The following is a 19,749-nucleotide window of genomic DNA, read 5'->3' on the forward strand; positions in this document are numbered from 1 at the left end:
CTGGCTTCTGCAGAGCCCTCTGCTTGCCTCCCGCATCCTCCAGATGCCACCACGCAGCGACTCCCGCAGCGTCCCATCCGCTCGCCCTTCCCGGCTTCCAGCTCCTCCACGACTCCAGGACCTGCTCCTGGACCACGTCCCTGCACTGGGGACCAGCAATACACCCCTCTGTCTGTTCCTGCTGTGTCTGTCCCTCCTGACAACTCCTGTACGGATCTGCGGGTTATTGGAGCAACGAAGCCAACCGCAACCATCTGATGGCAACGAGACAGCGGCTCCTTCCCCGCCGACGCTGTTCTGTACGTAACCCACCGGCCCATCATCTCCTCCCCTCTGCGCTTCGCATCCCGCTGCCAGCAGCCGGGCAGGACCCAGAAGGTACATGAGAAGCATCGAGTGGGGACCTGGGGGCTATCGTGAGATCTGGAGGCTCCCGGCCACGCTGGGATGGGGGGACTCGGGGATCCAAGAGGACGCCGGGCTCGGCACGGTCGCTCTCCAGCCCTGCACCCGCGCGCCAGTGTTGGCCCCAGCCTCCCCGCTACCCCAAAGAGTCGAGCTGCTCCCTGATTTTTTTCCCTTCTCTTACTTCCCCCCATTTAAACCAAAGAAACAACCAGTCCTGCACAAACCTCACCCTTGGCCCCCACCGCCCGGCTCCTCCTGGCCCCGGACAGGGCTGGCACCGCACCGCGGGCCCCCAGCTCAGCACAAGGCTGGGCAAGGCAGCTCTGGCTGGAGCTGGCACCCGCCTGGATGTGCCTTCCTCGAGGCTGAATCCACTTTCCTCCTCAAACTGAGCGTTGGAGAAGGGGCAGGGTCCTCCAGAGTTGATGGGGACCCCGCGTGCAGCCCCCTCCATCCCAGCACCGAGGCAGAGCTCTCCCTCTGCCAGCGCCCGTCCCTGCCCACTGCTGCCACAACCTGTCTCATAATGAGAATTTTAACGATCCTGCGTTCCGATCCTTTCCACGAGCCTCCCTTTGCAGCACCCCTCACCCCGTCCTGCCCTGGGGAGACCCCGCAGCGTAGCCAGAGTCTGCAACAAGGGTACCCGCGATGCCACCGTACCCCGAGACGCGGCTCTGCCCCCGCCACGAGCCCCGAGCCGGCTCCTGGTGGCCACGGGCCACGTCGTTCAGCGTCTGTTTGCCACGGAGTCTGTGTCGCTTGTACCCACATCGCTTGTGCTAAGGCCAAGGCAAACCCCGCGCCGCGTTAGTGCCATTTCATACAGTAAAGCCGTGATATATTCTCATCCGTGTCCAGCTCGATGATGCGCCGGGCACGGGGGAGGCTGTCCCAGAGCGGGGCAGCACGGGAAAGCGGAGGCAGAAATCCTGAGCGGCTTGGATTTCGTAGAAAAAGACCCACAGTGATTTATTTATCACAGAAAAACAGAAACATTCTCTCCAGCGTTCAAGACTTAAAACCCGTAAGCAGAGCGCAGCCGCCTCCTTGGAGAGGGCAGAGGTGCCCCCGCTGGGTGCTCAGCGCCCACCCTGGATGTCCAGTGGCCGCAGCTGCCGCTCGCCCTCGGCCAGGAAGATTCGCATCACCCTGTGCAGCATGTGGACGCCCAGGCGCCGGCGCCGCTCTGCCGGCCAGCTCGCCGCCGCCCCGTAGCAGTTGCCCTTCCGCTGGTTGGTGAGGGCCTGAAGCCCTGAGAGAGTGGGGTCAGCGCCCACAGCCCAAGAGCGGCCCCCCCCCAGCAGCACCCACAGACTTGGGGTGACAGGCTTAGAGCCCAAAGCCCAAGCCCCTGCCCCCCATCAGCACCCGCAGCCCTGCAGGGATGGGATCAGCACCCACAGCCCTGGTCCTCTGCCCCTCACCAGCACCCACAGACATGGTCCTCTGCTTCCCATCAGCACCCAGAGCCCTGCAGGGATGGGATCAGCACCCACAGCCCAAGCCCCTGCTCCCCATCAGCACCCACAGGCCTGCAGGGATGGGTTCAGCACCCACAGCCCTCGTCGTCTGCCCCCCACCAGCACCCACAGACCTGTGGGGATGGATTCAGCACCCACAGCCCTGGTCCTCTGCCCCCCCACCAGCACCCACAGCCCTGGGGGTATGGGGTCAGCACCCACAGCCCAAGCCCCTGCTCCCCATGGGCACCCACAGCCCCACGGGGGATGGATGCAGCCCCACATTCCCCACCAGCACCCACTCCCAGGCTGCTTTTCCCACAGGAGATGGGGATCGGGGGATTGTGCCCAGACCCTACGCAGGCAACTGGGGACCCCGAAGTCCCCCCTGTGCCCCCGGAGGGGCTGCATCCCCCCAGCTCCTGCATGGAGCGGGAGAGAGGGATGCAGGCAGCGGCCCCTCCCCGGCCTCGCTCACCCAGAGCCTCCACCAGGCAGCCCTCCCGCGTGTACGCCTCTGCCGGGACGGTGTTCTGGAAGCAGTGCACGGAGATAACGCCCTGCCCGCTCGCCCAGATCTCCAGGATGCGCTGCACCTTGGGGCAACCCTGCGGGACAGAGGGCATCGTCACCACAGCCTATGACACAGCCCCCCATGGCTACTGCTGTGGCTCCAAGCTCCCCATGGCCATCACTGTGATCCCAGGCCCCACCATGCAGCCCCTCGTGGCCATCCCCATGGTCCCAAGCCCCACCACGCAGCCCCTCATGGCCATCCCCATGGCTCCAAGCCCCCCATGGCCATCATTGTGATCCCAGGCCCCACCATGCAGCCCCTCGTGGCCATCCCCATGGTCCCAAGCCCCACCACGCAGCCCCCCATGGCCATCCCCACGGCTCCAAGGCCCCCGTGGCCATCCCTGTGGCTCCAAGCCCCACCATGGCCATCCCCATGGTCCCAAGCCCCACCACGCAGCCCCCCATGGCCATCCCCATGGCTCCAAGCCCCACCGTGGCCATCGTTATGATCCCAAGCCCCACCACGCAGCCTCCCGTGGCTCCAAGCCCCACCACGCAGCCCCCCGTGGCCATCCCCATGGCTCCAAGGCCCCCATGGCCATCCCTGTGGCTCCAAGCCCCACCATGGCCATCCCCATGGCTCCAAGCCCCCCATGGCCATCCCCATGGCTCCAAGCCCCACCATGGCCATCGTTATGATCCCAAGCCCCACCACGCAGCCCCCCGTGGCCATCCCCATGGCTCCAAGCCCACCCTGGCCATCATTATGGTCCCAAGCCCCACCACGCAGCCCCCCCATGGCCATCCCCATAGCTCCAAGCCCCACCACGGCCATCACTATGGCTCCAACCCCCCGAGCAGCCTCCTTTCCCCATCCAACCTTCTGCTTTCCGGCACTGTGCAGGCTCAGAGCCTCAGCCAGGTGGCAGTTGGGCCGGGCACGCGTCCCCTTGCCCACGTAGAAGATGGCTTTGACGAAGGTCCTGAAGCACTCGGCTGAGCTCAGGTGGTGGGAGCGAAGCGGCAGGTTCTGGGTGGTCCTGGTGGTGCAAACTCGCAGCTTTGGGACTCGATGCCTCCCAGGGGTCCCTGCTCAGACCCCCCAGCATGGGGGACGCAGGGGGCAGTGGCGTGGCCCTACCTGGGGTCAAGGAGGAGGTAGTTGAAGCTGGACTTGACCAGCCCTTCCCGCCAGTGCCGGTTCCGGTCAGGGTGGTCAAACTGCTGGGCCAGCACCAGCTCGTCCTGGGCGCAGTCGGGGATGTGGCCGGTGCGCAGCGCGGCCGCCAGCTCAGGGCTGTATCCTGGGGTGCCTACATCAGAGTTGGGGAGCACGGCAGGGACCCTCTGGACAAGGGGAGCAGCTCTTCGGGACTCACCTCCTGTTGTCCCCTGGTGTCTCCTCACCAGCTTCTCCAGCCGCCGCAGGTAGAGCCGCCTGGTCAGGTCGGTGATGGGCCCCGGGTCATCGCCCAGTTCCCGCAGCCGCTGGCGCAAAGCATCGTCCGAGAGCGGCCGTGGCAGTGCCAGATGCGCTCGCCCGTCTTCCCCCGCGGTGTCCTCGGGGCCGGTGGTAGCCTCTGTGCCCGGGCTGTGCCGCTCGGTGGGCACCGCTCCCTGCTCCCCGTCCTGGAGCTGCTCCCCAGCACCGTGGGCGCCGTGGCTGCTGGGTGAGGGCAGCGTGGCCGGGCCCCCTGGCTCCACCACAGGGCTGCGTGGTGGCCGCGGGGCCAGGAGGTGGCCGAGGCTTGTCCCCAAGGGTGAGGGGACCTCCAGCAACCTGGGCCTGGGGCTGCCAGTGGCACAGGGGGAGCCCTGAGCATCTGATGATGGGTCTTGGTGGTGACCACGGTCTCCAGGGACAAGCACGATGGTGGGATGGAAGCCAGGGGAGCCCTGAGCATCTGTTGGGGTGTCCTGGGGGTGGCTATGGTCCCCAGGGACCAGCAGGACATTGGGGCTGGAGCCATGGGTGTCCTGAGAGCGACCGTGGTCCCTACGGACCAGGAGGACAGTGGAGCTGGAGCCCTGAGCATCTCTTGGGGAGTCTTGGGGTTGACCATGGTCCCCAGGGTTCAGCAGGACGGTGGGGCTGGAGCCAGGGGTGTCCTGAGGGTGACCCTGGTCCCCAGGATTCAGCAGGACAGTGGAGCTGGAGCCAGGGGTGTCCTGAGGGTGACCATGGTCCCCAGGATTCAGCAGGACAGTGGAGCTGGAGCCAGGGGTGTCCTGAGGGTGACCATGGTCCCCAGGGACCAGCAGGACAGTGGAGCTGGAGGCAGGGGTGTCCTGAGGGTGACCATGGTCTCCAGGGACCAGCAGGACCGTGGAGATGGAGTCGGGGGGGCTGCTGGTCCCCCGTGGGGAGCTGGGCTGGCGGGGGGCTCCAGGGAGGATCTTGGTGTCATCCAAAGAGCCTGTCCCCTCTCTATCCCCACTGGACCCCTCCTCACCCCCCGAGGTGACGCAGAGCCCCGCGGCAGTGGGGGGGTCCCTGGGGACACCCCGGGGTGCTCTGACCCTTGGGGGCCTCCGCGGCATCTCCAGCATCTCCTCAAAGAGGGAGGAGGATGAGGAGGCTCCGAGCCGCCCCGCGGAGGCCTGGAGGCGCCTCTTGGTCCTGGGGGTGACGTGGCGGTAGCTGGGGGGCTCCGGCCCCTCGGGGGGGGCATCACCAGCGGCGAGGACGGCCGGGCTGGGGGGGGGCTCTGGAGTGTGGGGTGGGGTCCCCCGCAGGCTGCACCCCTCGAGCTGCACCAGCAGCCCCCCAGCACCACCCACCTCCAAGCCGTCCTCACGGCACGGGGGGGCTGCCCTGGAGCCCCCCCTCAAACCCTCCCTCTGCGTTCGCCCCGCCCTGGGGGGGCTGGTGGGGGGCAGCGCCGGGGCAGCAGCTCCAGATGGGGAGGGGGCTTCACCCGGCCCCACAGCTGCCCTGGGCTGGGGGGAGTGGGGGTGCTGAGCCCCCCGACACCCCCCGGCCTCGCTGGGCTCCAGGGTCTCCAGGGCGCTGAAGAAGCACTCGCTGGTGCTGCTGGGGTCCCCGAGGCTGCTGGGGTCCCCAGAGCCCAGGGTGGGGACGGCCAGCACTGGGACCCCCCCCAGCCCTGCCCAGCCCACGGGGGGTCCCTGGGGGGCAGCAGCCCCCGGGGTGTCACCATCCCTGGGACTGCAGCCACCACGGAGCAGGGGAGCCTGGGGGGCGGCCTCGCGTGCCCCCCAGACTCTGCGGCAGCAGCGGGGCTGGGGGGACCTCAGAGACCCTCTGGGACGAAACGGCTGCTGCGGAGAGGGCTGGGGGAGACCCCAGGGGGGGCCCCTTCTCCTTCCACCCCCAGACGGGCTCGGGGGTCCCTCCCAGAGCGCATCCCCAGCCGTGAGCAGCGTGCTGGAGGCGAGGGGCTGCGGGGGCCCAGATGAGCCCCCGGGGTCCATGTGGGGCCACGGGGCACGGGAGGTGATGGAGAAGGATGGGGGCTCCCCCAAACCGGAGCCGCCCCCCAGGTCCAGCTCCTCCAGCAGGGACCTGCGGGTGCTGCTCAGGGGCCCGTGCTCGGTGATGTCCTCGCCAATGTCCTCGCTCAGGAAGGACACAGAGCAGCGGGGCCCCCCCAGATCTGGGGACAGAGACGGGAGTCAGCGTCCAGCCCAAGCTGAGGGGCTGCGTCAGCCCCCCAACACCCAGGGCACCCCGGGGACCTCACCTTGCGTGGGGTCCCAGCCCCGGGCACGCTGCGAGTCCCAGGGGATCCGTGCACACGCGTGGGTGCCCTGCTCCTGGTCAGTGGCTTGTGTCCTGTCCTGCAGGGAGGGGACACTGGGAACCCCCAAAACCCCACAAGCGTCCCCCAACACCACCCGCCACTGAGCCGTCCTCGCAGCAGGGGCTGCACTAAAGCCCCCCCAGATCCTCCCTCTGCACCCACTGCGAGGGCCACCCTGGGGTGACACGGCCACGCAGGGACCCAGCGCGGGTGGCACCTCCAGGGGGCCATCCCTGTCCCCAGAGCTCACCCCACTAACCTGCTGTCGGGGCTCCAGGGCCCCCCCGTTCTTCTGGAGGCACCTGCAGTGTCCCCGGGACATGGTGACGCGCAGCGGGGTCACCTCCTCTGCAGCCCTGGAGCGAGCTCCTGCGGTTGGGGTCACCGACAGAGGGTTGGGGGGTCACAGAGAGGGTCAAGGTTAGCTGCTTGGGGGGCACAGTGAGGGTTGGGGTCATGGGGAGGGTTGGGGTCAGTGGGTTGGGGGTCACAGCAAGGGCCGGGGTCAGCCAATGGGTTGGGGACACAGAGAATTGGGGTCAGCAGGTTGGGGGTCACGGAGAGGGTCAAGATCACCCAGTTGGGGTTCACAGCAAGGGTGGGGGGTCACAGAGAGGGTCAGGGTCATGGGGGGGGGTGGTCAGGGTCCTAGCTAGTGGGTTGTGGACACTGAGAGGGTTGGGGTCAGTGGGTTGGGGGTCACAGCAAGGGTCGGGGTCAGCCAATGGGTTAGGGACACAAGAGAGGGTTGGGGGGGTCACAGCAAGGGTTGGGGCCACAGAGAGGGCTGGGGTCAGCCAGTCGTGGGGGGCACAGTGAGGGTTGGGGGTCACGGTCAGCCAATGGGTTGGGGACACAGAGAGTGGGGATCAGCGGGTTGGGGGTCACAGCAAGGGCTGGGGTCATGGCCAGCAGGTTGGGGGTCATGGTGGGGGTTGGGGGTCACAGAGAGGGTCAAGATCAGCCAGTTGGGGGGGGCACAGTGAGGGTTGGGGGTCAGAGAGAGGGTCAGGGTCAGCCAATGGGTTGGGGACACAGAGATTTGGGGTCAGTGGGTTGGGGGGGGGTCATAGCAAGGGCTGGGGTCATGGCCAGCAGGTTGGGGGTCACAGAGAGGGTTGGGGTCACGGAGTGGGGCGGTCAGGGTCCTGGCTAGTGGGTTGGGGGTCACAGAGAGGGTTGGGGTCAGTGGGTTGGGGGTCAGAGAGAGGATCGGGGTCAGGGGGTTGGGGGGTCACAGCGAGGGCGGGGGGGGTCAGAGGGAGGATCAGGGCCAGCCAGTGGGTTGGGGGTCACGGAGAGGGCCGGGGATCGCAGCCACCCCCTCGGGCCCGGGGTCCCGGCCCGGGTTGGGGTCCCGTGTCCCCCCCCCCCCCCAGCCCCGCTCACCGCCGCCGCCGCTCCTCCCGCCGCCCCCGCTCATTGGCTGCGAGCGGCCAATGGGGACCGAGCGCGCCCTCCCCCCACAGCGCCCCCCGCGGCCGCCGCCGGTACTGCAGGAGCAACAGCGCCCCCACCGCCCCCGGCTCCCCCAGCGACCCCACTGACCAGCGCTCCCAGTGACCCCACTGACCACTGCTCCGAGTGAGCCCAGTGACCAGCGCTCCCACTGACCAGCTCCCCCAGCGCTCCCAGTGACCCCGGGACCACCGCTCCCAGTGCTCCCAGTGCTCCCAGTGAGCCCGGGACCAGCACTCCCAGTGCTCCCAGTGACCACTGCTCCGAGTGAGCCCAGTGACCAACGCTCCCAGTGACCAGCGCTCCCAGCTCTCCCAGCGACCCCACTGACTAGCGCTCCCACTGATCCCAGTGACCCTGGAACCAGTGCTCCCAGTGACCCCACTGACCGGCGCTCCCAGCTCTCCCAGTGACCCCGGGACCAGCGCTCCCAGTGATCCCAGTGACCCCACTGACCAGCACTCCCAGTGAGCCCAGTGACTCCAGGACCAGCGCTCCCAGCTCTCCCAGTGACCCCAGACCAGGGCTCCCAGTGCTCCCAGTGACCCCAGCGACCCCAGCACCAGTGCTCCCAGTGATTCCACTGACCAGTGCGCCCAGCTCTCCCAGTGACCCCAGGAACAGCGCTCCCAGTGACCCCAGTGCTCCCAGACCAGCACTCCCAGTGACACCGGACCAGGGCTCCCAGTGCTCCTGGAGACCAGGGCTCCCAGCCCTCCCAGTGATCCCGGACCAGTGCTCCCACTACTCCCAGTGACCCCCGCCCCAGCGTTCCCAGTGACGCCAAACCAGCGCTCCCCAGCGCTCCCAGTGCCCAGCACCAGTATTCCCAGTGCTGCCTGGTAACCCGCATCGGTGCTCCCAGCGCCACCCAGTGCCCTGCGATGGCATCGCCCAGTGCTCCCAGTGCCTTCCAGTGACCGACACCAGCACAGCCCAGTGCTCCCAGCAACCTGCACCAGTGCTCCCAGTGCCTTCCAGTGACTGACAGCAGCACAGCCCAGTGCTCCCAGCAGCCTGCACCGGTGCTCCCAGCACCACCATTGCCCAGTACAGCCCAGTAACCTGCACCAGCATCACCCAGTGCCCTCCCAGTGCCGTGCCCCAGCACCTCCCACGTTCCCAGCGGGGTCCCCCCAGCATCCCCGTGGGGCGCAGGACCCCAGCCCCCCAGTGCGGACGCAGCAGAGACGCCGCCGACGTCCCCAAGGTTCCCAACTGCGACGACGCAGGAGCTGCAGCATCACCAGGACACAAGCTGGGGACAACATCTCTCTGTTTGCCCCCCTCCCCAGCGACCCGGATGCCCCTTCCCACGGGGTGCTGGCCCCTCCAGCTCAGACGGTGGCCTCGATCTCGGGGGGCTCGTCCTCCTCCAGCAGCCCGTACGCGGCGTGGGTCTGGAAGGGGCGCTGCAGCGGGTGCGCCAGCAGCTTGGCCATGCAGTTGTGCAGCTCGACCGCCGGCCCCGACAGCGACACCTCGTACTTGTAGTTGGTGCCTTTGGTGTCCAGGCTGCTGAAGAAGGCGTACATCTCCTGCAAAGGAGGAGGGGGGGACACTTGGGGCTCCCCGTGTATCCTGTGCCCCCCGTGCCGCTCTGCTGCGGTGTAAACACCCTGCTCTGTGCACCCTTTGTGCCCTGCACACCTTCCCTGCCCCACATACCCCCTGCTCACACACCCCCCTGCCCCATAAACCCCCGGCTCCTTGCACCCCTTGCACCCTCTCCGTGCCCCATGAGACCCCTTGGCTCACACACCCCATAAAAACCTGTGCTCCGTGAACCCCACACTCTCTCCCTGCCCCGTGAGACCCCCTGCTCACACACCCCCTGCCCCATGAACCCCCTGCTCTGTGCCACCCACCCCCGCTCTGTGCACCCCTTGCCCCCCACACCCTCTCCCCGCCCCATAAACCCCCTGCTCTGTGCACCCCCTCCCTGCTTTGTGCACCCCTTGCACCCCACAAGACCCTCCCTGCTCACACACCCCATAAAACCCCCTCCTCTGTGCACCCCTTGCCCCCAACACCCTCTCCCTGCCCCGAGACCCCCTGCCCTCTGCACCCCCTGCCTCATAAACTCCCCCTACTCTGAGCATCCCCTCGCTCTGTGCACCCTCCTGCCCCATGAGATCCCCCAGTTCTCTGCACCCCCTGCCCCACGAACCCCATTTACCTTCCAGCTCGTCTCGTCGTCCTTCTCCTCCGCCCCGTTGTGGATGTAAACCACGTCAAAGAAGAAGTAGGGACACTGCAGCATCTTCTGCGGGAGAAGCCAGGAACGGCGCTGGGATGCACCTGGAGCTGCCGAGCTCACCTGGGGCAGAGCGAGGGGCCGGGGGGGGATGGTTCCTACCTTCATGTGCTCCGACATGGAGAACTGGGGCTGGCAACTGGGGCGACCAAACACCAGGATGGTCCGGACCACGTAGGGCGGTGGGATGGTCTGAACGTTCTCCGTCACCGGCAGCTCGATCTTCTGCTGGCTGGAGGATGGAGGCGGCTCAGGGACCTCCACTCCACACTGGGGCTCAGGAACCGTCCCTGTCGTCCCCCCCTCCTTATTAAAACTTAATGAGCATCCACCCAGGGCTCTGGGCTGGGACTGGGAGAGCAGCACCCAACCCAGTTTGGATCAAAGGCTCGTGGGGTTTAGACGGCAAAGCAGAAAACTCAGCGCCAGGCGGGAGCCCCGTCCCCCAGAACAGCCCCCACCACCCCCCCAAGCCACACTCACATCAGGTTGAAGAGCCCTTCCAGATCTGCAGCCCCAGGTAAGGATCAGTCCCAACACGCAGACCCTGCCCGCCCCAGGGTGCCAGAGAGGCCACGGATCATCGCATCATGGAATGGTTTGGGGTGGAAAGGACCTCCAAGCCCATCCAGTCCCACCCCGGCATGGGCAGGGACACCTCCCGCTGGATCAGGGGCTCCAAGCCCCATCCAGCCTGGCCTTGAACCCCTCCAGGGATTGGGCAGCCACCACTGCTCTGGGCAACAAGGGACCTTGTTGGCACCCAAGGGACCCCACAGCCCCCGTCCCAGCCCCACAGGTTGGGGGATACTGAATGACTTGCAGACGACGGTCTCCAGGTCGTAGAGGCAGCTGCAGACCTCACGGGGGTCCGAGGTGAACCCTGAGAGCTGAGAGGAGCCAGGGTGAGGGGGGCACGGAGCCGTCCCCATCCCTGTCCCCATCCCTGTCCCCGCTCACCCACGTGGCGTCGTTGTTCACCACCACCAGCGCGAACTCGTGGCACTTGTCGATCTTGTGCTTCGTCCTCACGAACATCTCAATCATCTTCTGGGAGATGTTCAGCGCGTTGGTCTTGGACCTGCAGCGGGGCCGGAGCTCAGCAGGGACCCGCGTTCCCTGGCTCCCAGTTGCACCAGTTCCCGCGGTGGCTGGGAGCGGCACAGCCGGGATCTCCAGAGGGGGGTCCCGAGACCATTCCAGCCGCGAGCAGCCCCCCGCTTCTCACCCGTTGAAGGACTCCAGCTTGGGCAGAGCCATCTCCTCTGCCAGGTCCAGGCAGATGATCTGCGGGCGAGAGGGCGGCGGCTGAGCCCCTCACCCCGGCGTCGGGGCTGCGCCCCCCCATCCCCGTCGACACTCACCACCTTCTCGGGGCAGTTGACCCGCGGGGTCTTCACCTGGACCTCGGCGTGGGGCGCGGGCCCCGGCCAGGCGGTGCCGTCGGGCGCGGCCGTGCCCTGCGGGCTGTCGTCGGCGCTGGCCGCCTCGCCCTCGCCCTCGCTGCGGTTACCCACGCTGGCCTGGGCGCTCAGCGCCCGATCCTCGGCGCCCTCGGGGTTCGAGCGGGTCCTGGGCCGCGGCTCCAGCGCCTTCTCCTCCTCCTCCTCGGCCGCGCTGCCCGGCTCCGAGGTGTCCATCGCGCTCCAAGGCGGCTCCGGTGGCGCTGGGGACACGTGCTGGGCGGCTGAGGGCAGCGAGACCCCCACCCTCGCGCCCTCTGCGCCCTCTGCTCGCGGAGCCCCTGCCCCACGGCCCCTTCCTCACCCCCCCAGCCCACAGACCCCCTGAGCTGTGCACCCCCTGCTCCGCGAGACCCCCCTCCCCGCGCCCCGCTGCTCGCCTCCCACCCCATGAGCCCCCGGCATCCCCATCCCCTGCTTGCCCCCCCACCTCATGCACCCCCTCCCTGCTTCATGCACCCCCTGCTCACCCCCCCCATCCTAAGCACCCCCTGCTCACTCCTACTTGCCCCCCCACCTCATGCACCCCCTGCTTTCTCTCCCATCCCATACACCCCCTTGCTCGCACCCCCATCCCTGCAACCCCCGCTCGCCCCCCCACCCCATGCACCCCCCTGCTCGTCCCCCCACCCCATGCACCCCCCTGCTCGCCCCCCCAACCCTGCAACCCCTGCTCACCCCTCCTTGCCCCCCCATCCCAAGCACCCCCTGCACCCCCCTGCTCACCCCCCCATCCCATACACCCCCTGCACCCCCCTGCTCTCCCCCCCATCCCAAGCACCCCCTGCACCCCCCTGCTCACCCCCCCATCCCAAGCACCCCCTGCACCCCCCCGCTCACTCCCCCATCCCATACACCCCCTACTCACCCTTGCTCGCCCCCCCACCTCATGTACCCCCCTGCTCGCCCCCCCCAACCCTGCACCCCCCTGCTTTCTCTCCCATCCCAAGCACCCCCCATGCTCACCCCCCATCCCAAGCACCCCCTGCACCCCCCCGCTCACCCCCCCTGCCCCATGCACCCCCTACACCCCCCTGCTTGCCCGCCCCCCCCCCCTCCCCGCACCCCCTTTCTCGCCCCCCTCCCCGCTCACCGCTCCGGCCGCTCCGGCCCCTCCCTCCCCCGACCGGAAGTGGCGCCGCGCGGGGGCTGATGGGATTTGTAGTCCCCAGCCCTCCCCGCCCACGTGGGGCCGGGAGAGCACCCCGACCCCTCCCCAGCACCGCCCCCCCCACCGCCCCCTGCACCCCAAAATTCCACCTATGCCCTCCTGCCCCCGCGAACGGCCCCCTGCACCTCAAATGTCCCTGTACACCCTCCTGCGTCCTTGCGCTGCATGCTTACATGTCCCTGAACACCCCTGCACCCCAAATACCCACATGTGCACCCCCCCCCCCGCATCTCCCCCTACCCCCAAACACCCACACACGCCCTCAGGCATCCCAAATACCCCCCACCCCCACCCTCCTGCGCCCATGCACCGCCCCTCTGCACCCCAAATATACATGCACCGTTCCAGCACTCCGATCCCCCCCCCTGTACCCCAAATACTGCTGCAGCACCCTTTGCACCCCAAACCCCACCCTCCAGCGCCTGAACACCCAAGCTGTGCCCGCAGCACACCCGGGCTGGCTCCCCCCAGCCCTGCGCCCCCCAACACCCCCTACGTGATGCCTCCTGGCACCCCAAATACTGATGCGGCTCCCCCAGCACCTCCCAAGCTCTCTGGGTGCCCCCCCAGACTCTGGGAGATGCTCGAGGCTGCAGAGCTGGGGGTGCGAGGGGGCGCGGGCACACGGGGAGGGTCCGGTGTGGGGCCGAGGGGCTGTGGGGCAGAGCAGGGAGGGACGGTTTTGGGGGGCAGAGCTCCCCGAGAGCTGCGCCGCCCGCCCGGCCGTGGGGCAGCGGAACGGTTAAGCGCAGGAGGCTGCACCGGGGGCTGCGAGGAAGAGGAAATCTCAGCAGGAACAAGAACAGGGAAAGGCCAAGGGCAGGGGCCAGCGGCACAGCCGGAACGTGCCGGAACGTGCTGGGAGCCCCGGCCGAGGGAGAGGGGCGAACCCCAACACCGGGCGTGGGGCCTCGCGGGCAGGAGGCGGCGGGGATGGAGAAGGCAAGCGGGGTGACCTGGGGGGTAGTCGTGGTCCCACACGGCTGGGGGGCTCCTGGCACCCCCCATGGGCATCCCCGGCCGCGGTGCCAGGCTCCGGCGCGCGTTGGTGCACCGGAGGCTCCTGTCCCCATCCCCATCCTGCCAAAGCCCGGTGGGCACCAGCCCCGGTCCGACACCCCCCGTTCCCCACAGCCCCCACCGAGCCGCGAGGAGGAGGAGGAGGGCGAGGAGGAGGACGCGTCGGGGGACACCGAAGGCGTTGAGGAGCGCATCGCGCGGCTGCTGGCGGCGGTGGCCCAGCTGCACCGGAGAGCCGAGACGCTGCAGCGCCGCGCGGGCAGGTACCGGCACCCTGGAGCCAGGGGACACCGGGCGCTGCCACCGGCTGGACCCCCATCTGTGGCCTCCACCGCCCCGCAGGGAGGAGGAGGTGGAGGAAGAGGAGGAGGAGGGATGGGAGGGCGCCGCCAGCCTCCCTGCTGCCAGCGTGCGACCTCGGCGCGTCGACGGCGCGCTCGGCACCGCAGCTGGTCTGGCAGGTGGGTGCATCGTGCCGTGCCGTGCCGTGCCGTGCCGTGCCTGCCGCGGGGACCTGAGCCCGGCCACGCTCCCTTTTCCCAGCCCGCAGCCCCGACCTCTTTGCGGAGCTGCAGAACGCCGTGAGCTCGCTGGAGCGCACCGTCTTCTCCTGGCACCGGACGGCTCCGGCGCAGCCGGCGCTTGGCGAGGAGTGGGCACGGGCGGCCAAGGTGAGCAGCGCCGCCGCCACGCGCAGCCCAGATGCCGAGGGGATGGGCGCCAGATGGTGGCTTCGTGTCCCCAGAGCCTGGAGGAGCTGGAGCGGACGCGAGACGGGACGGTGCGCCGGAGCGCGGAGGTGGGCGAGGGGCTGTGGGCCGAGGAGGCGGCGGCGGCCGCGGCGAGGAACGCGGCTCTGCGGGCAGCGCTGGGGCGCCAGGACGAGGAGCTGAGCCGGGCCGCGGCCTCGCTGCGGGCGCTGTGGGGAGAGCGTGACCGCCTGCAGCAGAAGGTGGGCGCGGGGGGCACGGCGAGCGGGGGGTGTCCTCAGCGCAGCCTCTGGGGTCACCAGCGCTCGGTGCTCGGCACAGGTCCAGGACCTCCGCGATGCTCTGTCCAGGCTGGAGGAGCCGGAGGGCTCCGGCAGTGACCCCCCCAGCGCCCCGAAGCCGGGGGAGCCCTGGCTGCCCCAGGTGAGTGTGGGGCTGGGGTGGGCTCGGCGGGTGGGATCCTGCGCCGGTGCTGGGCTCTCGCTGTGCGCTCTGCAGGACCAGCCCCGGAGCGGCGATGGAGCTCAGCCCCACGGCCCCCCTGTGCCCCCAGCCCTCCGACGGGGCCAGCCGGGAGCAGGAGCAGCGGGTGCAGCAGCTGCAGGGGTGAGTCCGTCCCCCCCAGCCTGCCAAAGCCTGGCTGGTGGGGAAACTGAGGCACGGTGCCGTGTACCCGCCGTGCGGGCGCCCAGGTGCCTGGAGAGGCTGCAGGAGGCGAACCGGGAGCTGTCGGCCGCGCTGCAGGAGTGCAAGAGCGATGCGGAGCGGCTCAGCATGGTGCTGGGCCAGCACGAGTCCCTCAGCACCGCCCTGCGCCTTGCCCTGCACTGCAGGTGGGGACGGGGGGTCGGGGTGGGGGGACGGGGCAGCCTGCGGTGCCAGGCTGAGCCCCTCTCCCTGCAGCGAGCGCTGTGGCGGCGCCTACGCTGCCCTCCTCGACCTGGTGCAGGCGAAGGTGGGCAGGGAGGAGGACGGTGCCCGCGGCGGTGAGTGCCAGCCGGGGGGCTGCAGGGGCGAGGGGTGAGGGGGAGCTTTTGGGGGGTGCTGAGGGGATGCATGAGGGGTGCTGGGAGATACCGGGGGAGGTAGGAAGGATGCAGCACGAGGGGTGCTGGAGGGGTATCAGGAGGATGCGGGGGGGTATCAGGAGGATGCTAAAGGGATACTGGGAAGTTTGGGGGACAGGGATGCTCAGGAGATTATGGGGGATGCTGGGGGGACATTAGGGAGGTGTCCGGGATGCTGGGGGGATGGACAAGGGGTGCTCGGAGATATCAGGGGAGGTAGGGAGGATGCAGCAGGGAGGGATGAGGGATGCTGGAGGAGTATCTGGAGGATACTCCAGATGGTGGGGGGTTTGTGGTGGGACTACACTGGGGAGTTATCCAGGATGATGCTGGAGAGTTCATGGGAACGATGGTTTGGGGGTGCATGAGGAGCACTGGAAGATATCGAGGGGTGTAGGAAGGACGCAGCAGGGATGCACGAGGGACACCGGAGGGGTATCAGGAAGATACTGGGAGGATGCAGGGAGATACGAGGGATACTGGGAAGGGGTTAGGAGGTTGCTGGGCAGACGCTCACACGTGCAAGGGAAAGTCGGGGGGTGCAGGAAGGATGCCGGGGGGGCCCCGTCCCCAGCACAGCCCCCGTGGGCACGTGCTGGAGAGGGGCATCTGCCTGAATGCTGCCTGCCCCACAAGTAGGAGCCGGCGGGGAGCAGAGCGGGGGGCACGGCCGGGGGTCCAGCCCCACAGCGACCGTGGGGACGCAGCTCCAGGGCCGAGTGGAGCCGGACGGGCAGGAGGAGAGCGAGGAAAGCGGCTGCCCAGGGCTGCAGAGGTACCTGGAGGAGGGTTGGCCGCGATGCCAGGCCAGGGCTGAGCCACCCCGGTGCGTCCCCCATGTCCCGCGTCCCCGTCCCCGCAGCACCCCGGCACCCCCCGGGATGGACGAGAGGGCCCTGCGCGAGCGCATTCGCCGGCTGCGCGCGGAGCAGGCGGCTGTGGAGGCGTCTCTGCTCGACGTCCCGGCACCCGCCGGTGCCAGCCCCCGCCGCGGCGAGGACACCAGAGCCCGGGCGGAGCGGGCGCTGCGGGACGCGAGGGCTCTGCTGCCCGGCTGGAGGCGGCCGGAGAAAGCCGAGCTGCTGCAGGACTTGGCGACGCTCAAGGTAGGGTGGGAGAGAGACGCCCGCGTCCCGTCCCGGCTCTCCGCAGGGTCCAGGCTTCGAGCAGAGCAGCTGGGAGAAGGGCACGGGTGACGCGTGGGTGGGAAGGAGCAGAACCGGGGGGCAGCTGGGGCTGTGCCTCAGTTTGCCCCGCTTGGTGGTGACGCCGCCGCCCTGCCAGGAGGCCATGGCCGACCTGAAGATGCGGCTGCAGCTGGTGGAGAGGGAGAAGCGGGGCCTGGAGGTGCTGGCAGCCGGGCAGGGGCCACGGGAGGCCGCGCTGCGCCTGGTGCTCCAGCATTTGCAGCGGGATGGGGGTCCAAGCTGTGCCCCCAGCCCCCCCAGCAGCTCCAGCAGCAGCGAGGAGGTAAGGATCGCTCCGACCTCCCTGTGGGAATCCTCCTTGGGGCTGGGGGTCTCCCCAGGGATGCGACCCACACCCAGCATCTGCAGGATGCCCAAACCAGCCGGGTGGGAGCAGCGGCTCCTCGGCACCCTCCGGATGCGGAGAGGATGAGGGAAGAGCTGCTCCGTGCCCTGGCTCGGTAAGCGTGAGGTGTTTCCGCTGCGGGGAGCGGTGCGGGCGCCGGGCAGCGTGCCAGGCTGGCTGCCACGCGTGTCCCCCCAGGCTGCGGGAGCTGCGCGCCCGGGCGCAGGGCTTGGTGCTGGCGCTGGAGCAGAGCGGAGCCGCCAGCCGCGCGCAGCAGGCCCAGTGCGTCGCCATCACCGCTGACTTCTTCCACGCTCACAGGTGAGCGGGAGGCACCTGCTGGGTGGGCGGTGGGCGCGACGTCCCCCTGCGCGCCCCAAAAATCTGCTGCCCTCCTGCGTGACCTGGATGCGTGTCCCCTCTCTGTGCCTTCTTGCACAGCCCTGGTGCACGCTCCCTACTCCGATGCCCCCAAACCACAGACCCTTCTTCCTGCGCTCTCCAAAAGAGCCGTCCCTTCCCCAAAAAGCGCAGTCCCTTCCTGTGCTCTCCAGAAGCACAATCCTTTCCCCAAACGTGATCCTGTGGGTCTTTTCCAACCTGGTGATTCTATGATTCTATGATTCTATGATCCTTTCCTGCACACCCCAAAGGCACAATCCCCTCTTTCACGCCCCAAAAGCACCATCCCTTCCTATACGCCCCAAAAAGGCGCTCGCACCTTGCACGCTCCAAAAGCTCAGTCCTTTTCTCCAACCCCCCAAGAGCACGGTGTTCTTGCACACCTCAAAAGCACAATCCCTTCCTGCGTGCCCCAAAAGCACCATCCCTTTTTGCACCCCGCTGATGCATGGTCCCTACCTTCATGTCCCTTCTATGCACCCCAGAACCATGGTCCCATCTTTCAACACCTATCGCAGAACCCTAAATCCTTCTTGCCCTCCCAACCCCACGCTCCATGGCCACCCTGGCATCCAGCCCCTGTCTCCGCGCGGTGCCCTGGCTGCTGCACCCTGGGCTGATGCCGAGCGCGGTGCCCTGGGTACCACAGCCCCAGGCTGATGCTGAGCGTGGTGCCCTGGGTACCACAGCCCCGGGCTGATGCTGAGCGCGGTGCCCTGGGTACCACAGCCCTGGGCTGATGCTGAGCGTGGTGCCCTGGGTACCACATCCCCGGGCTGATGCTGAGCGCGGTGCCCTGGGTACCACATCCCCGGGCTGATGCCAAGCGCGCTGCCCGCAGTGCCCTGGCCCTGGCGTACCGCGGTGCCCGGCGCAAGCAGGCAGCGCAGCTGCGGCGGCTGGAGGCGCAGGCAGGAGCCCTGCGCAGGCAGCACGCGCGGCGGACACAGGCGCTGGCCCGCAAGCTGCAGGCCCTGGAGCAGGGGACGGCCGGCGGCGAGACCTGCATCTAGGGACCCCTCGTCGCCCCAAAGATCCCGGCAAGCACCTGCTGTATCCTCAGGGAGAATAAATCGCTGATGCTCGCGGCGCAGCCAGACCCACTGTGGTTTGGGGGGACGCAGGAAGGGTGAGATGGGGGGGCTCAGGCAGCCGGACCCCCAGCTCAGCTCATCCCAACAGGGCTGGGAACAAAAGCCGCCCCCTCCCCATCGCCCCCCGCTCCCTCCCGGCACAGATAAAGCCATTTCGTTATCCCTGACGTGGGATCAAAGGTGACGCGGTGGCCGTGGCAGCCGGGACCCGATGCATATTCAGGAGGGAAGAGGAGCAGTGACCCCGTGCCGGGGGCATCCTCAGAGCACAGGGGGGGCCCCGGCTGTGGGGCTGTGCCGGGGGGGCTAACGTAGGGAGAGGGGGGCTAAACGCGGCAGCCCCAACCCTGGCACAGTTGGGGACTGGGATAGGGGGAGGTGGGCTGAGTGGGGGTCTGCTGTGGGGCAGCCCAGGCACGGGGCCGGGAGGAAGGGAAACTGAGGCACGGAGCTATATATAGGCTAAAATGAAGCCTGGGTCTCCCTGGGGAGATCCCGCAGCAGAGTTCACGGCTCAGCAGATCAATATCCAGAGCCACGGTGGTGGAGAGGGTGAGGAGAGGGCTGCAGGGCAGGGATGTGAGGATGGAGGGAAGGACAGATGTGAGGATGTGAGGATGAAGGGCAGGGATGTGGGGATGTGGGGATACAGGGATGCAGAGATGCAGGGATGACGGGATGCAGAGATGCAGGGATGAAGGGATGTGGGGATGTTGGAAGAAGGGATGCAGGGTTGCGGGGATGCAGGGATGCAGCTCACCCCCCCGAGCTGCCCCTGCCCTCCATCCGTGCCACCTCGCTGCCAGCCAGGAGCCCTCCAAAGCAGGGATGGCCCCACGTCCTCGGAGGCAGTGGGGCTGTGTCAAAGGAGAACTTCCCCAGGGAGCAGCAGAGATGTGGATCCCGGCCTCGATTGGTGCAGGAGGACCAAGTCCCTGCTCCTGAACACCGGTGCTGCCAACCCCGGTCCCTGCCCGCGCCCCCCGTGCCAGGCGCTGGGGGGGACCACAGCTCAAGTCGTTCCGTCTCGGCTCGTGGGGGGGTCCTGGGGCCACTGGTGGAGCGGCTGACCTGCGGGTTGAAGGTCAGGGCTCTAGCTTGGACCCCTTTTCAGATTCAAATGGGTTCCTGGGGGCTTTGTGCGGGGTCAGGCTCCACCGAGAGCCCGTGAAAGGGCAGGGGCGGCTTCAACCCTGGGTGCCCGCAGGAGGGGAGGGCGGGGGGATCCGCCACCACCCCCACCCTGGCTGGAGGGGTCCCCCCGCCACGTCCCACTGACCCTGGGGACACAGCGGGTCCCTAAGGTCACCAGGGAGGATGCTGTGACCCCGGCTGTGGTGCCCCCACCGTGCCCGGCGGCTGCGGGGACACCGGGCGCACAGGGATAACCTCGGGTCCCTGTTCCCACCGTCCGCCAAGG

General features: G+C 68.5%; 2 protein-coding genes and 1 long non-coding RNA gene across 5 annotated transcripts; 1 reads left to right on the forward strand and 2 right to left on the reverse strand.

The window, feature by feature from the left end:
- Positions 1-5,939: 5,939 nt before the first annotated feature.
- Positions 5,940-6,500, reverse strand: LOC138731997 (uncharacterized). Its single transcript, XR_011339241.1, has 3 exons — positions 6,414-6,500; positions 6,095-6,191; positions 5,940-6,007 (listed from the first exon to the last, which is right to left on the reverse strand). It is a non-coding gene; the product is annotated as an uncharacterized lncRNA (long non-coding RNA).
- Positions 6,501-8,871: 2,371 nt separating this feature from the next.
- On the reverse strand, positions 8,872-12,467 carry BABAM1 (BRISC and BRCA1 A complex member 1). 3 transcript variants are annotated; one of them, XM_069878323.1, is made up of 9 exons: positions 12,426-12,467; positions 11,234-11,535; positions 11,098-11,156; positions 10,830-10,950; positions 10,681-10,759; positions 10,353-10,377; positions 9,972-10,101; positions 9,792-9,878; positions 8,872-9,150 (listed from the first exon to the last, which is right to left on the reverse strand). In XM_069878323.1, the coding sequence occupies exons 2-9, from the start codon at positions 11,507-11,509 to the stop codon at positions 8,950-8,952; spliced, it is 978 nt and encodes a 325-aa protein (XP_069734424.1). In that variant the 5' UTR covers positions 11,510-11,535; positions 12,426-12,467; the 3' UTR covers positions 8,872-8,949. The 3 variants fall into 3 exon arrangements, with proteins under 3 accessions (XP_069734424.1, XP_069734425.1, XP_069734423.1); XM_069878324.1 differs by having other exon boundaries at positions 9,792-9,875; positions 11,234-11,556; positions 12,426-12,450; XM_069878322.1 differs by having other exon boundaries at positions 11,234-11,556; positions 12,426-12,450.
- A 1,042-nt stretch (positions 12,468-13,509) lies between these two features.
- USHBP1 (USH1 protein network component harmonin binding protein 1) lies at positions 13,510-18,318 on the forward strand. Its single transcript, XM_069877770.1, is given in 14 exon segments — positions 13,510-13,984; positions 14,067-14,194; positions 14,269-14,475; positions 14,555-14,656; positions 14,732-14,769; positions 14,771-14,839; positions 14,926-15,066; positions 15,137-15,219; positions 15,940-16,075; positions 16,163-16,406; positions 16,585-16,770; positions 16,857-16,948; positions 17,032-17,154; positions 18,077-18,318. Coding segments are annotated over 14 exon segments (2,196 nt in total). The 3' UTR covers positions 18,249-18,318.
- Positions 18,319-19,749: the final 1,431 nt, after the last annotated feature.

The sequence above is a fragment of the Phaenicophaeus curvirostris genome, chromosome 28, assembly GCF_032191515.1.
Source record: "Phaenicophaeus curvirostris isolate KB17595 chromosome 28, BPBGC_Pcur_1.0, whole genome shotgun sequence".
Lineage (NCBI taxonomy): Eukaryota > Metazoa > Chordata > Aves > Cuculiformes > Cuculidae > Phaenicophaeus > Phaenicophaeus curvirostris.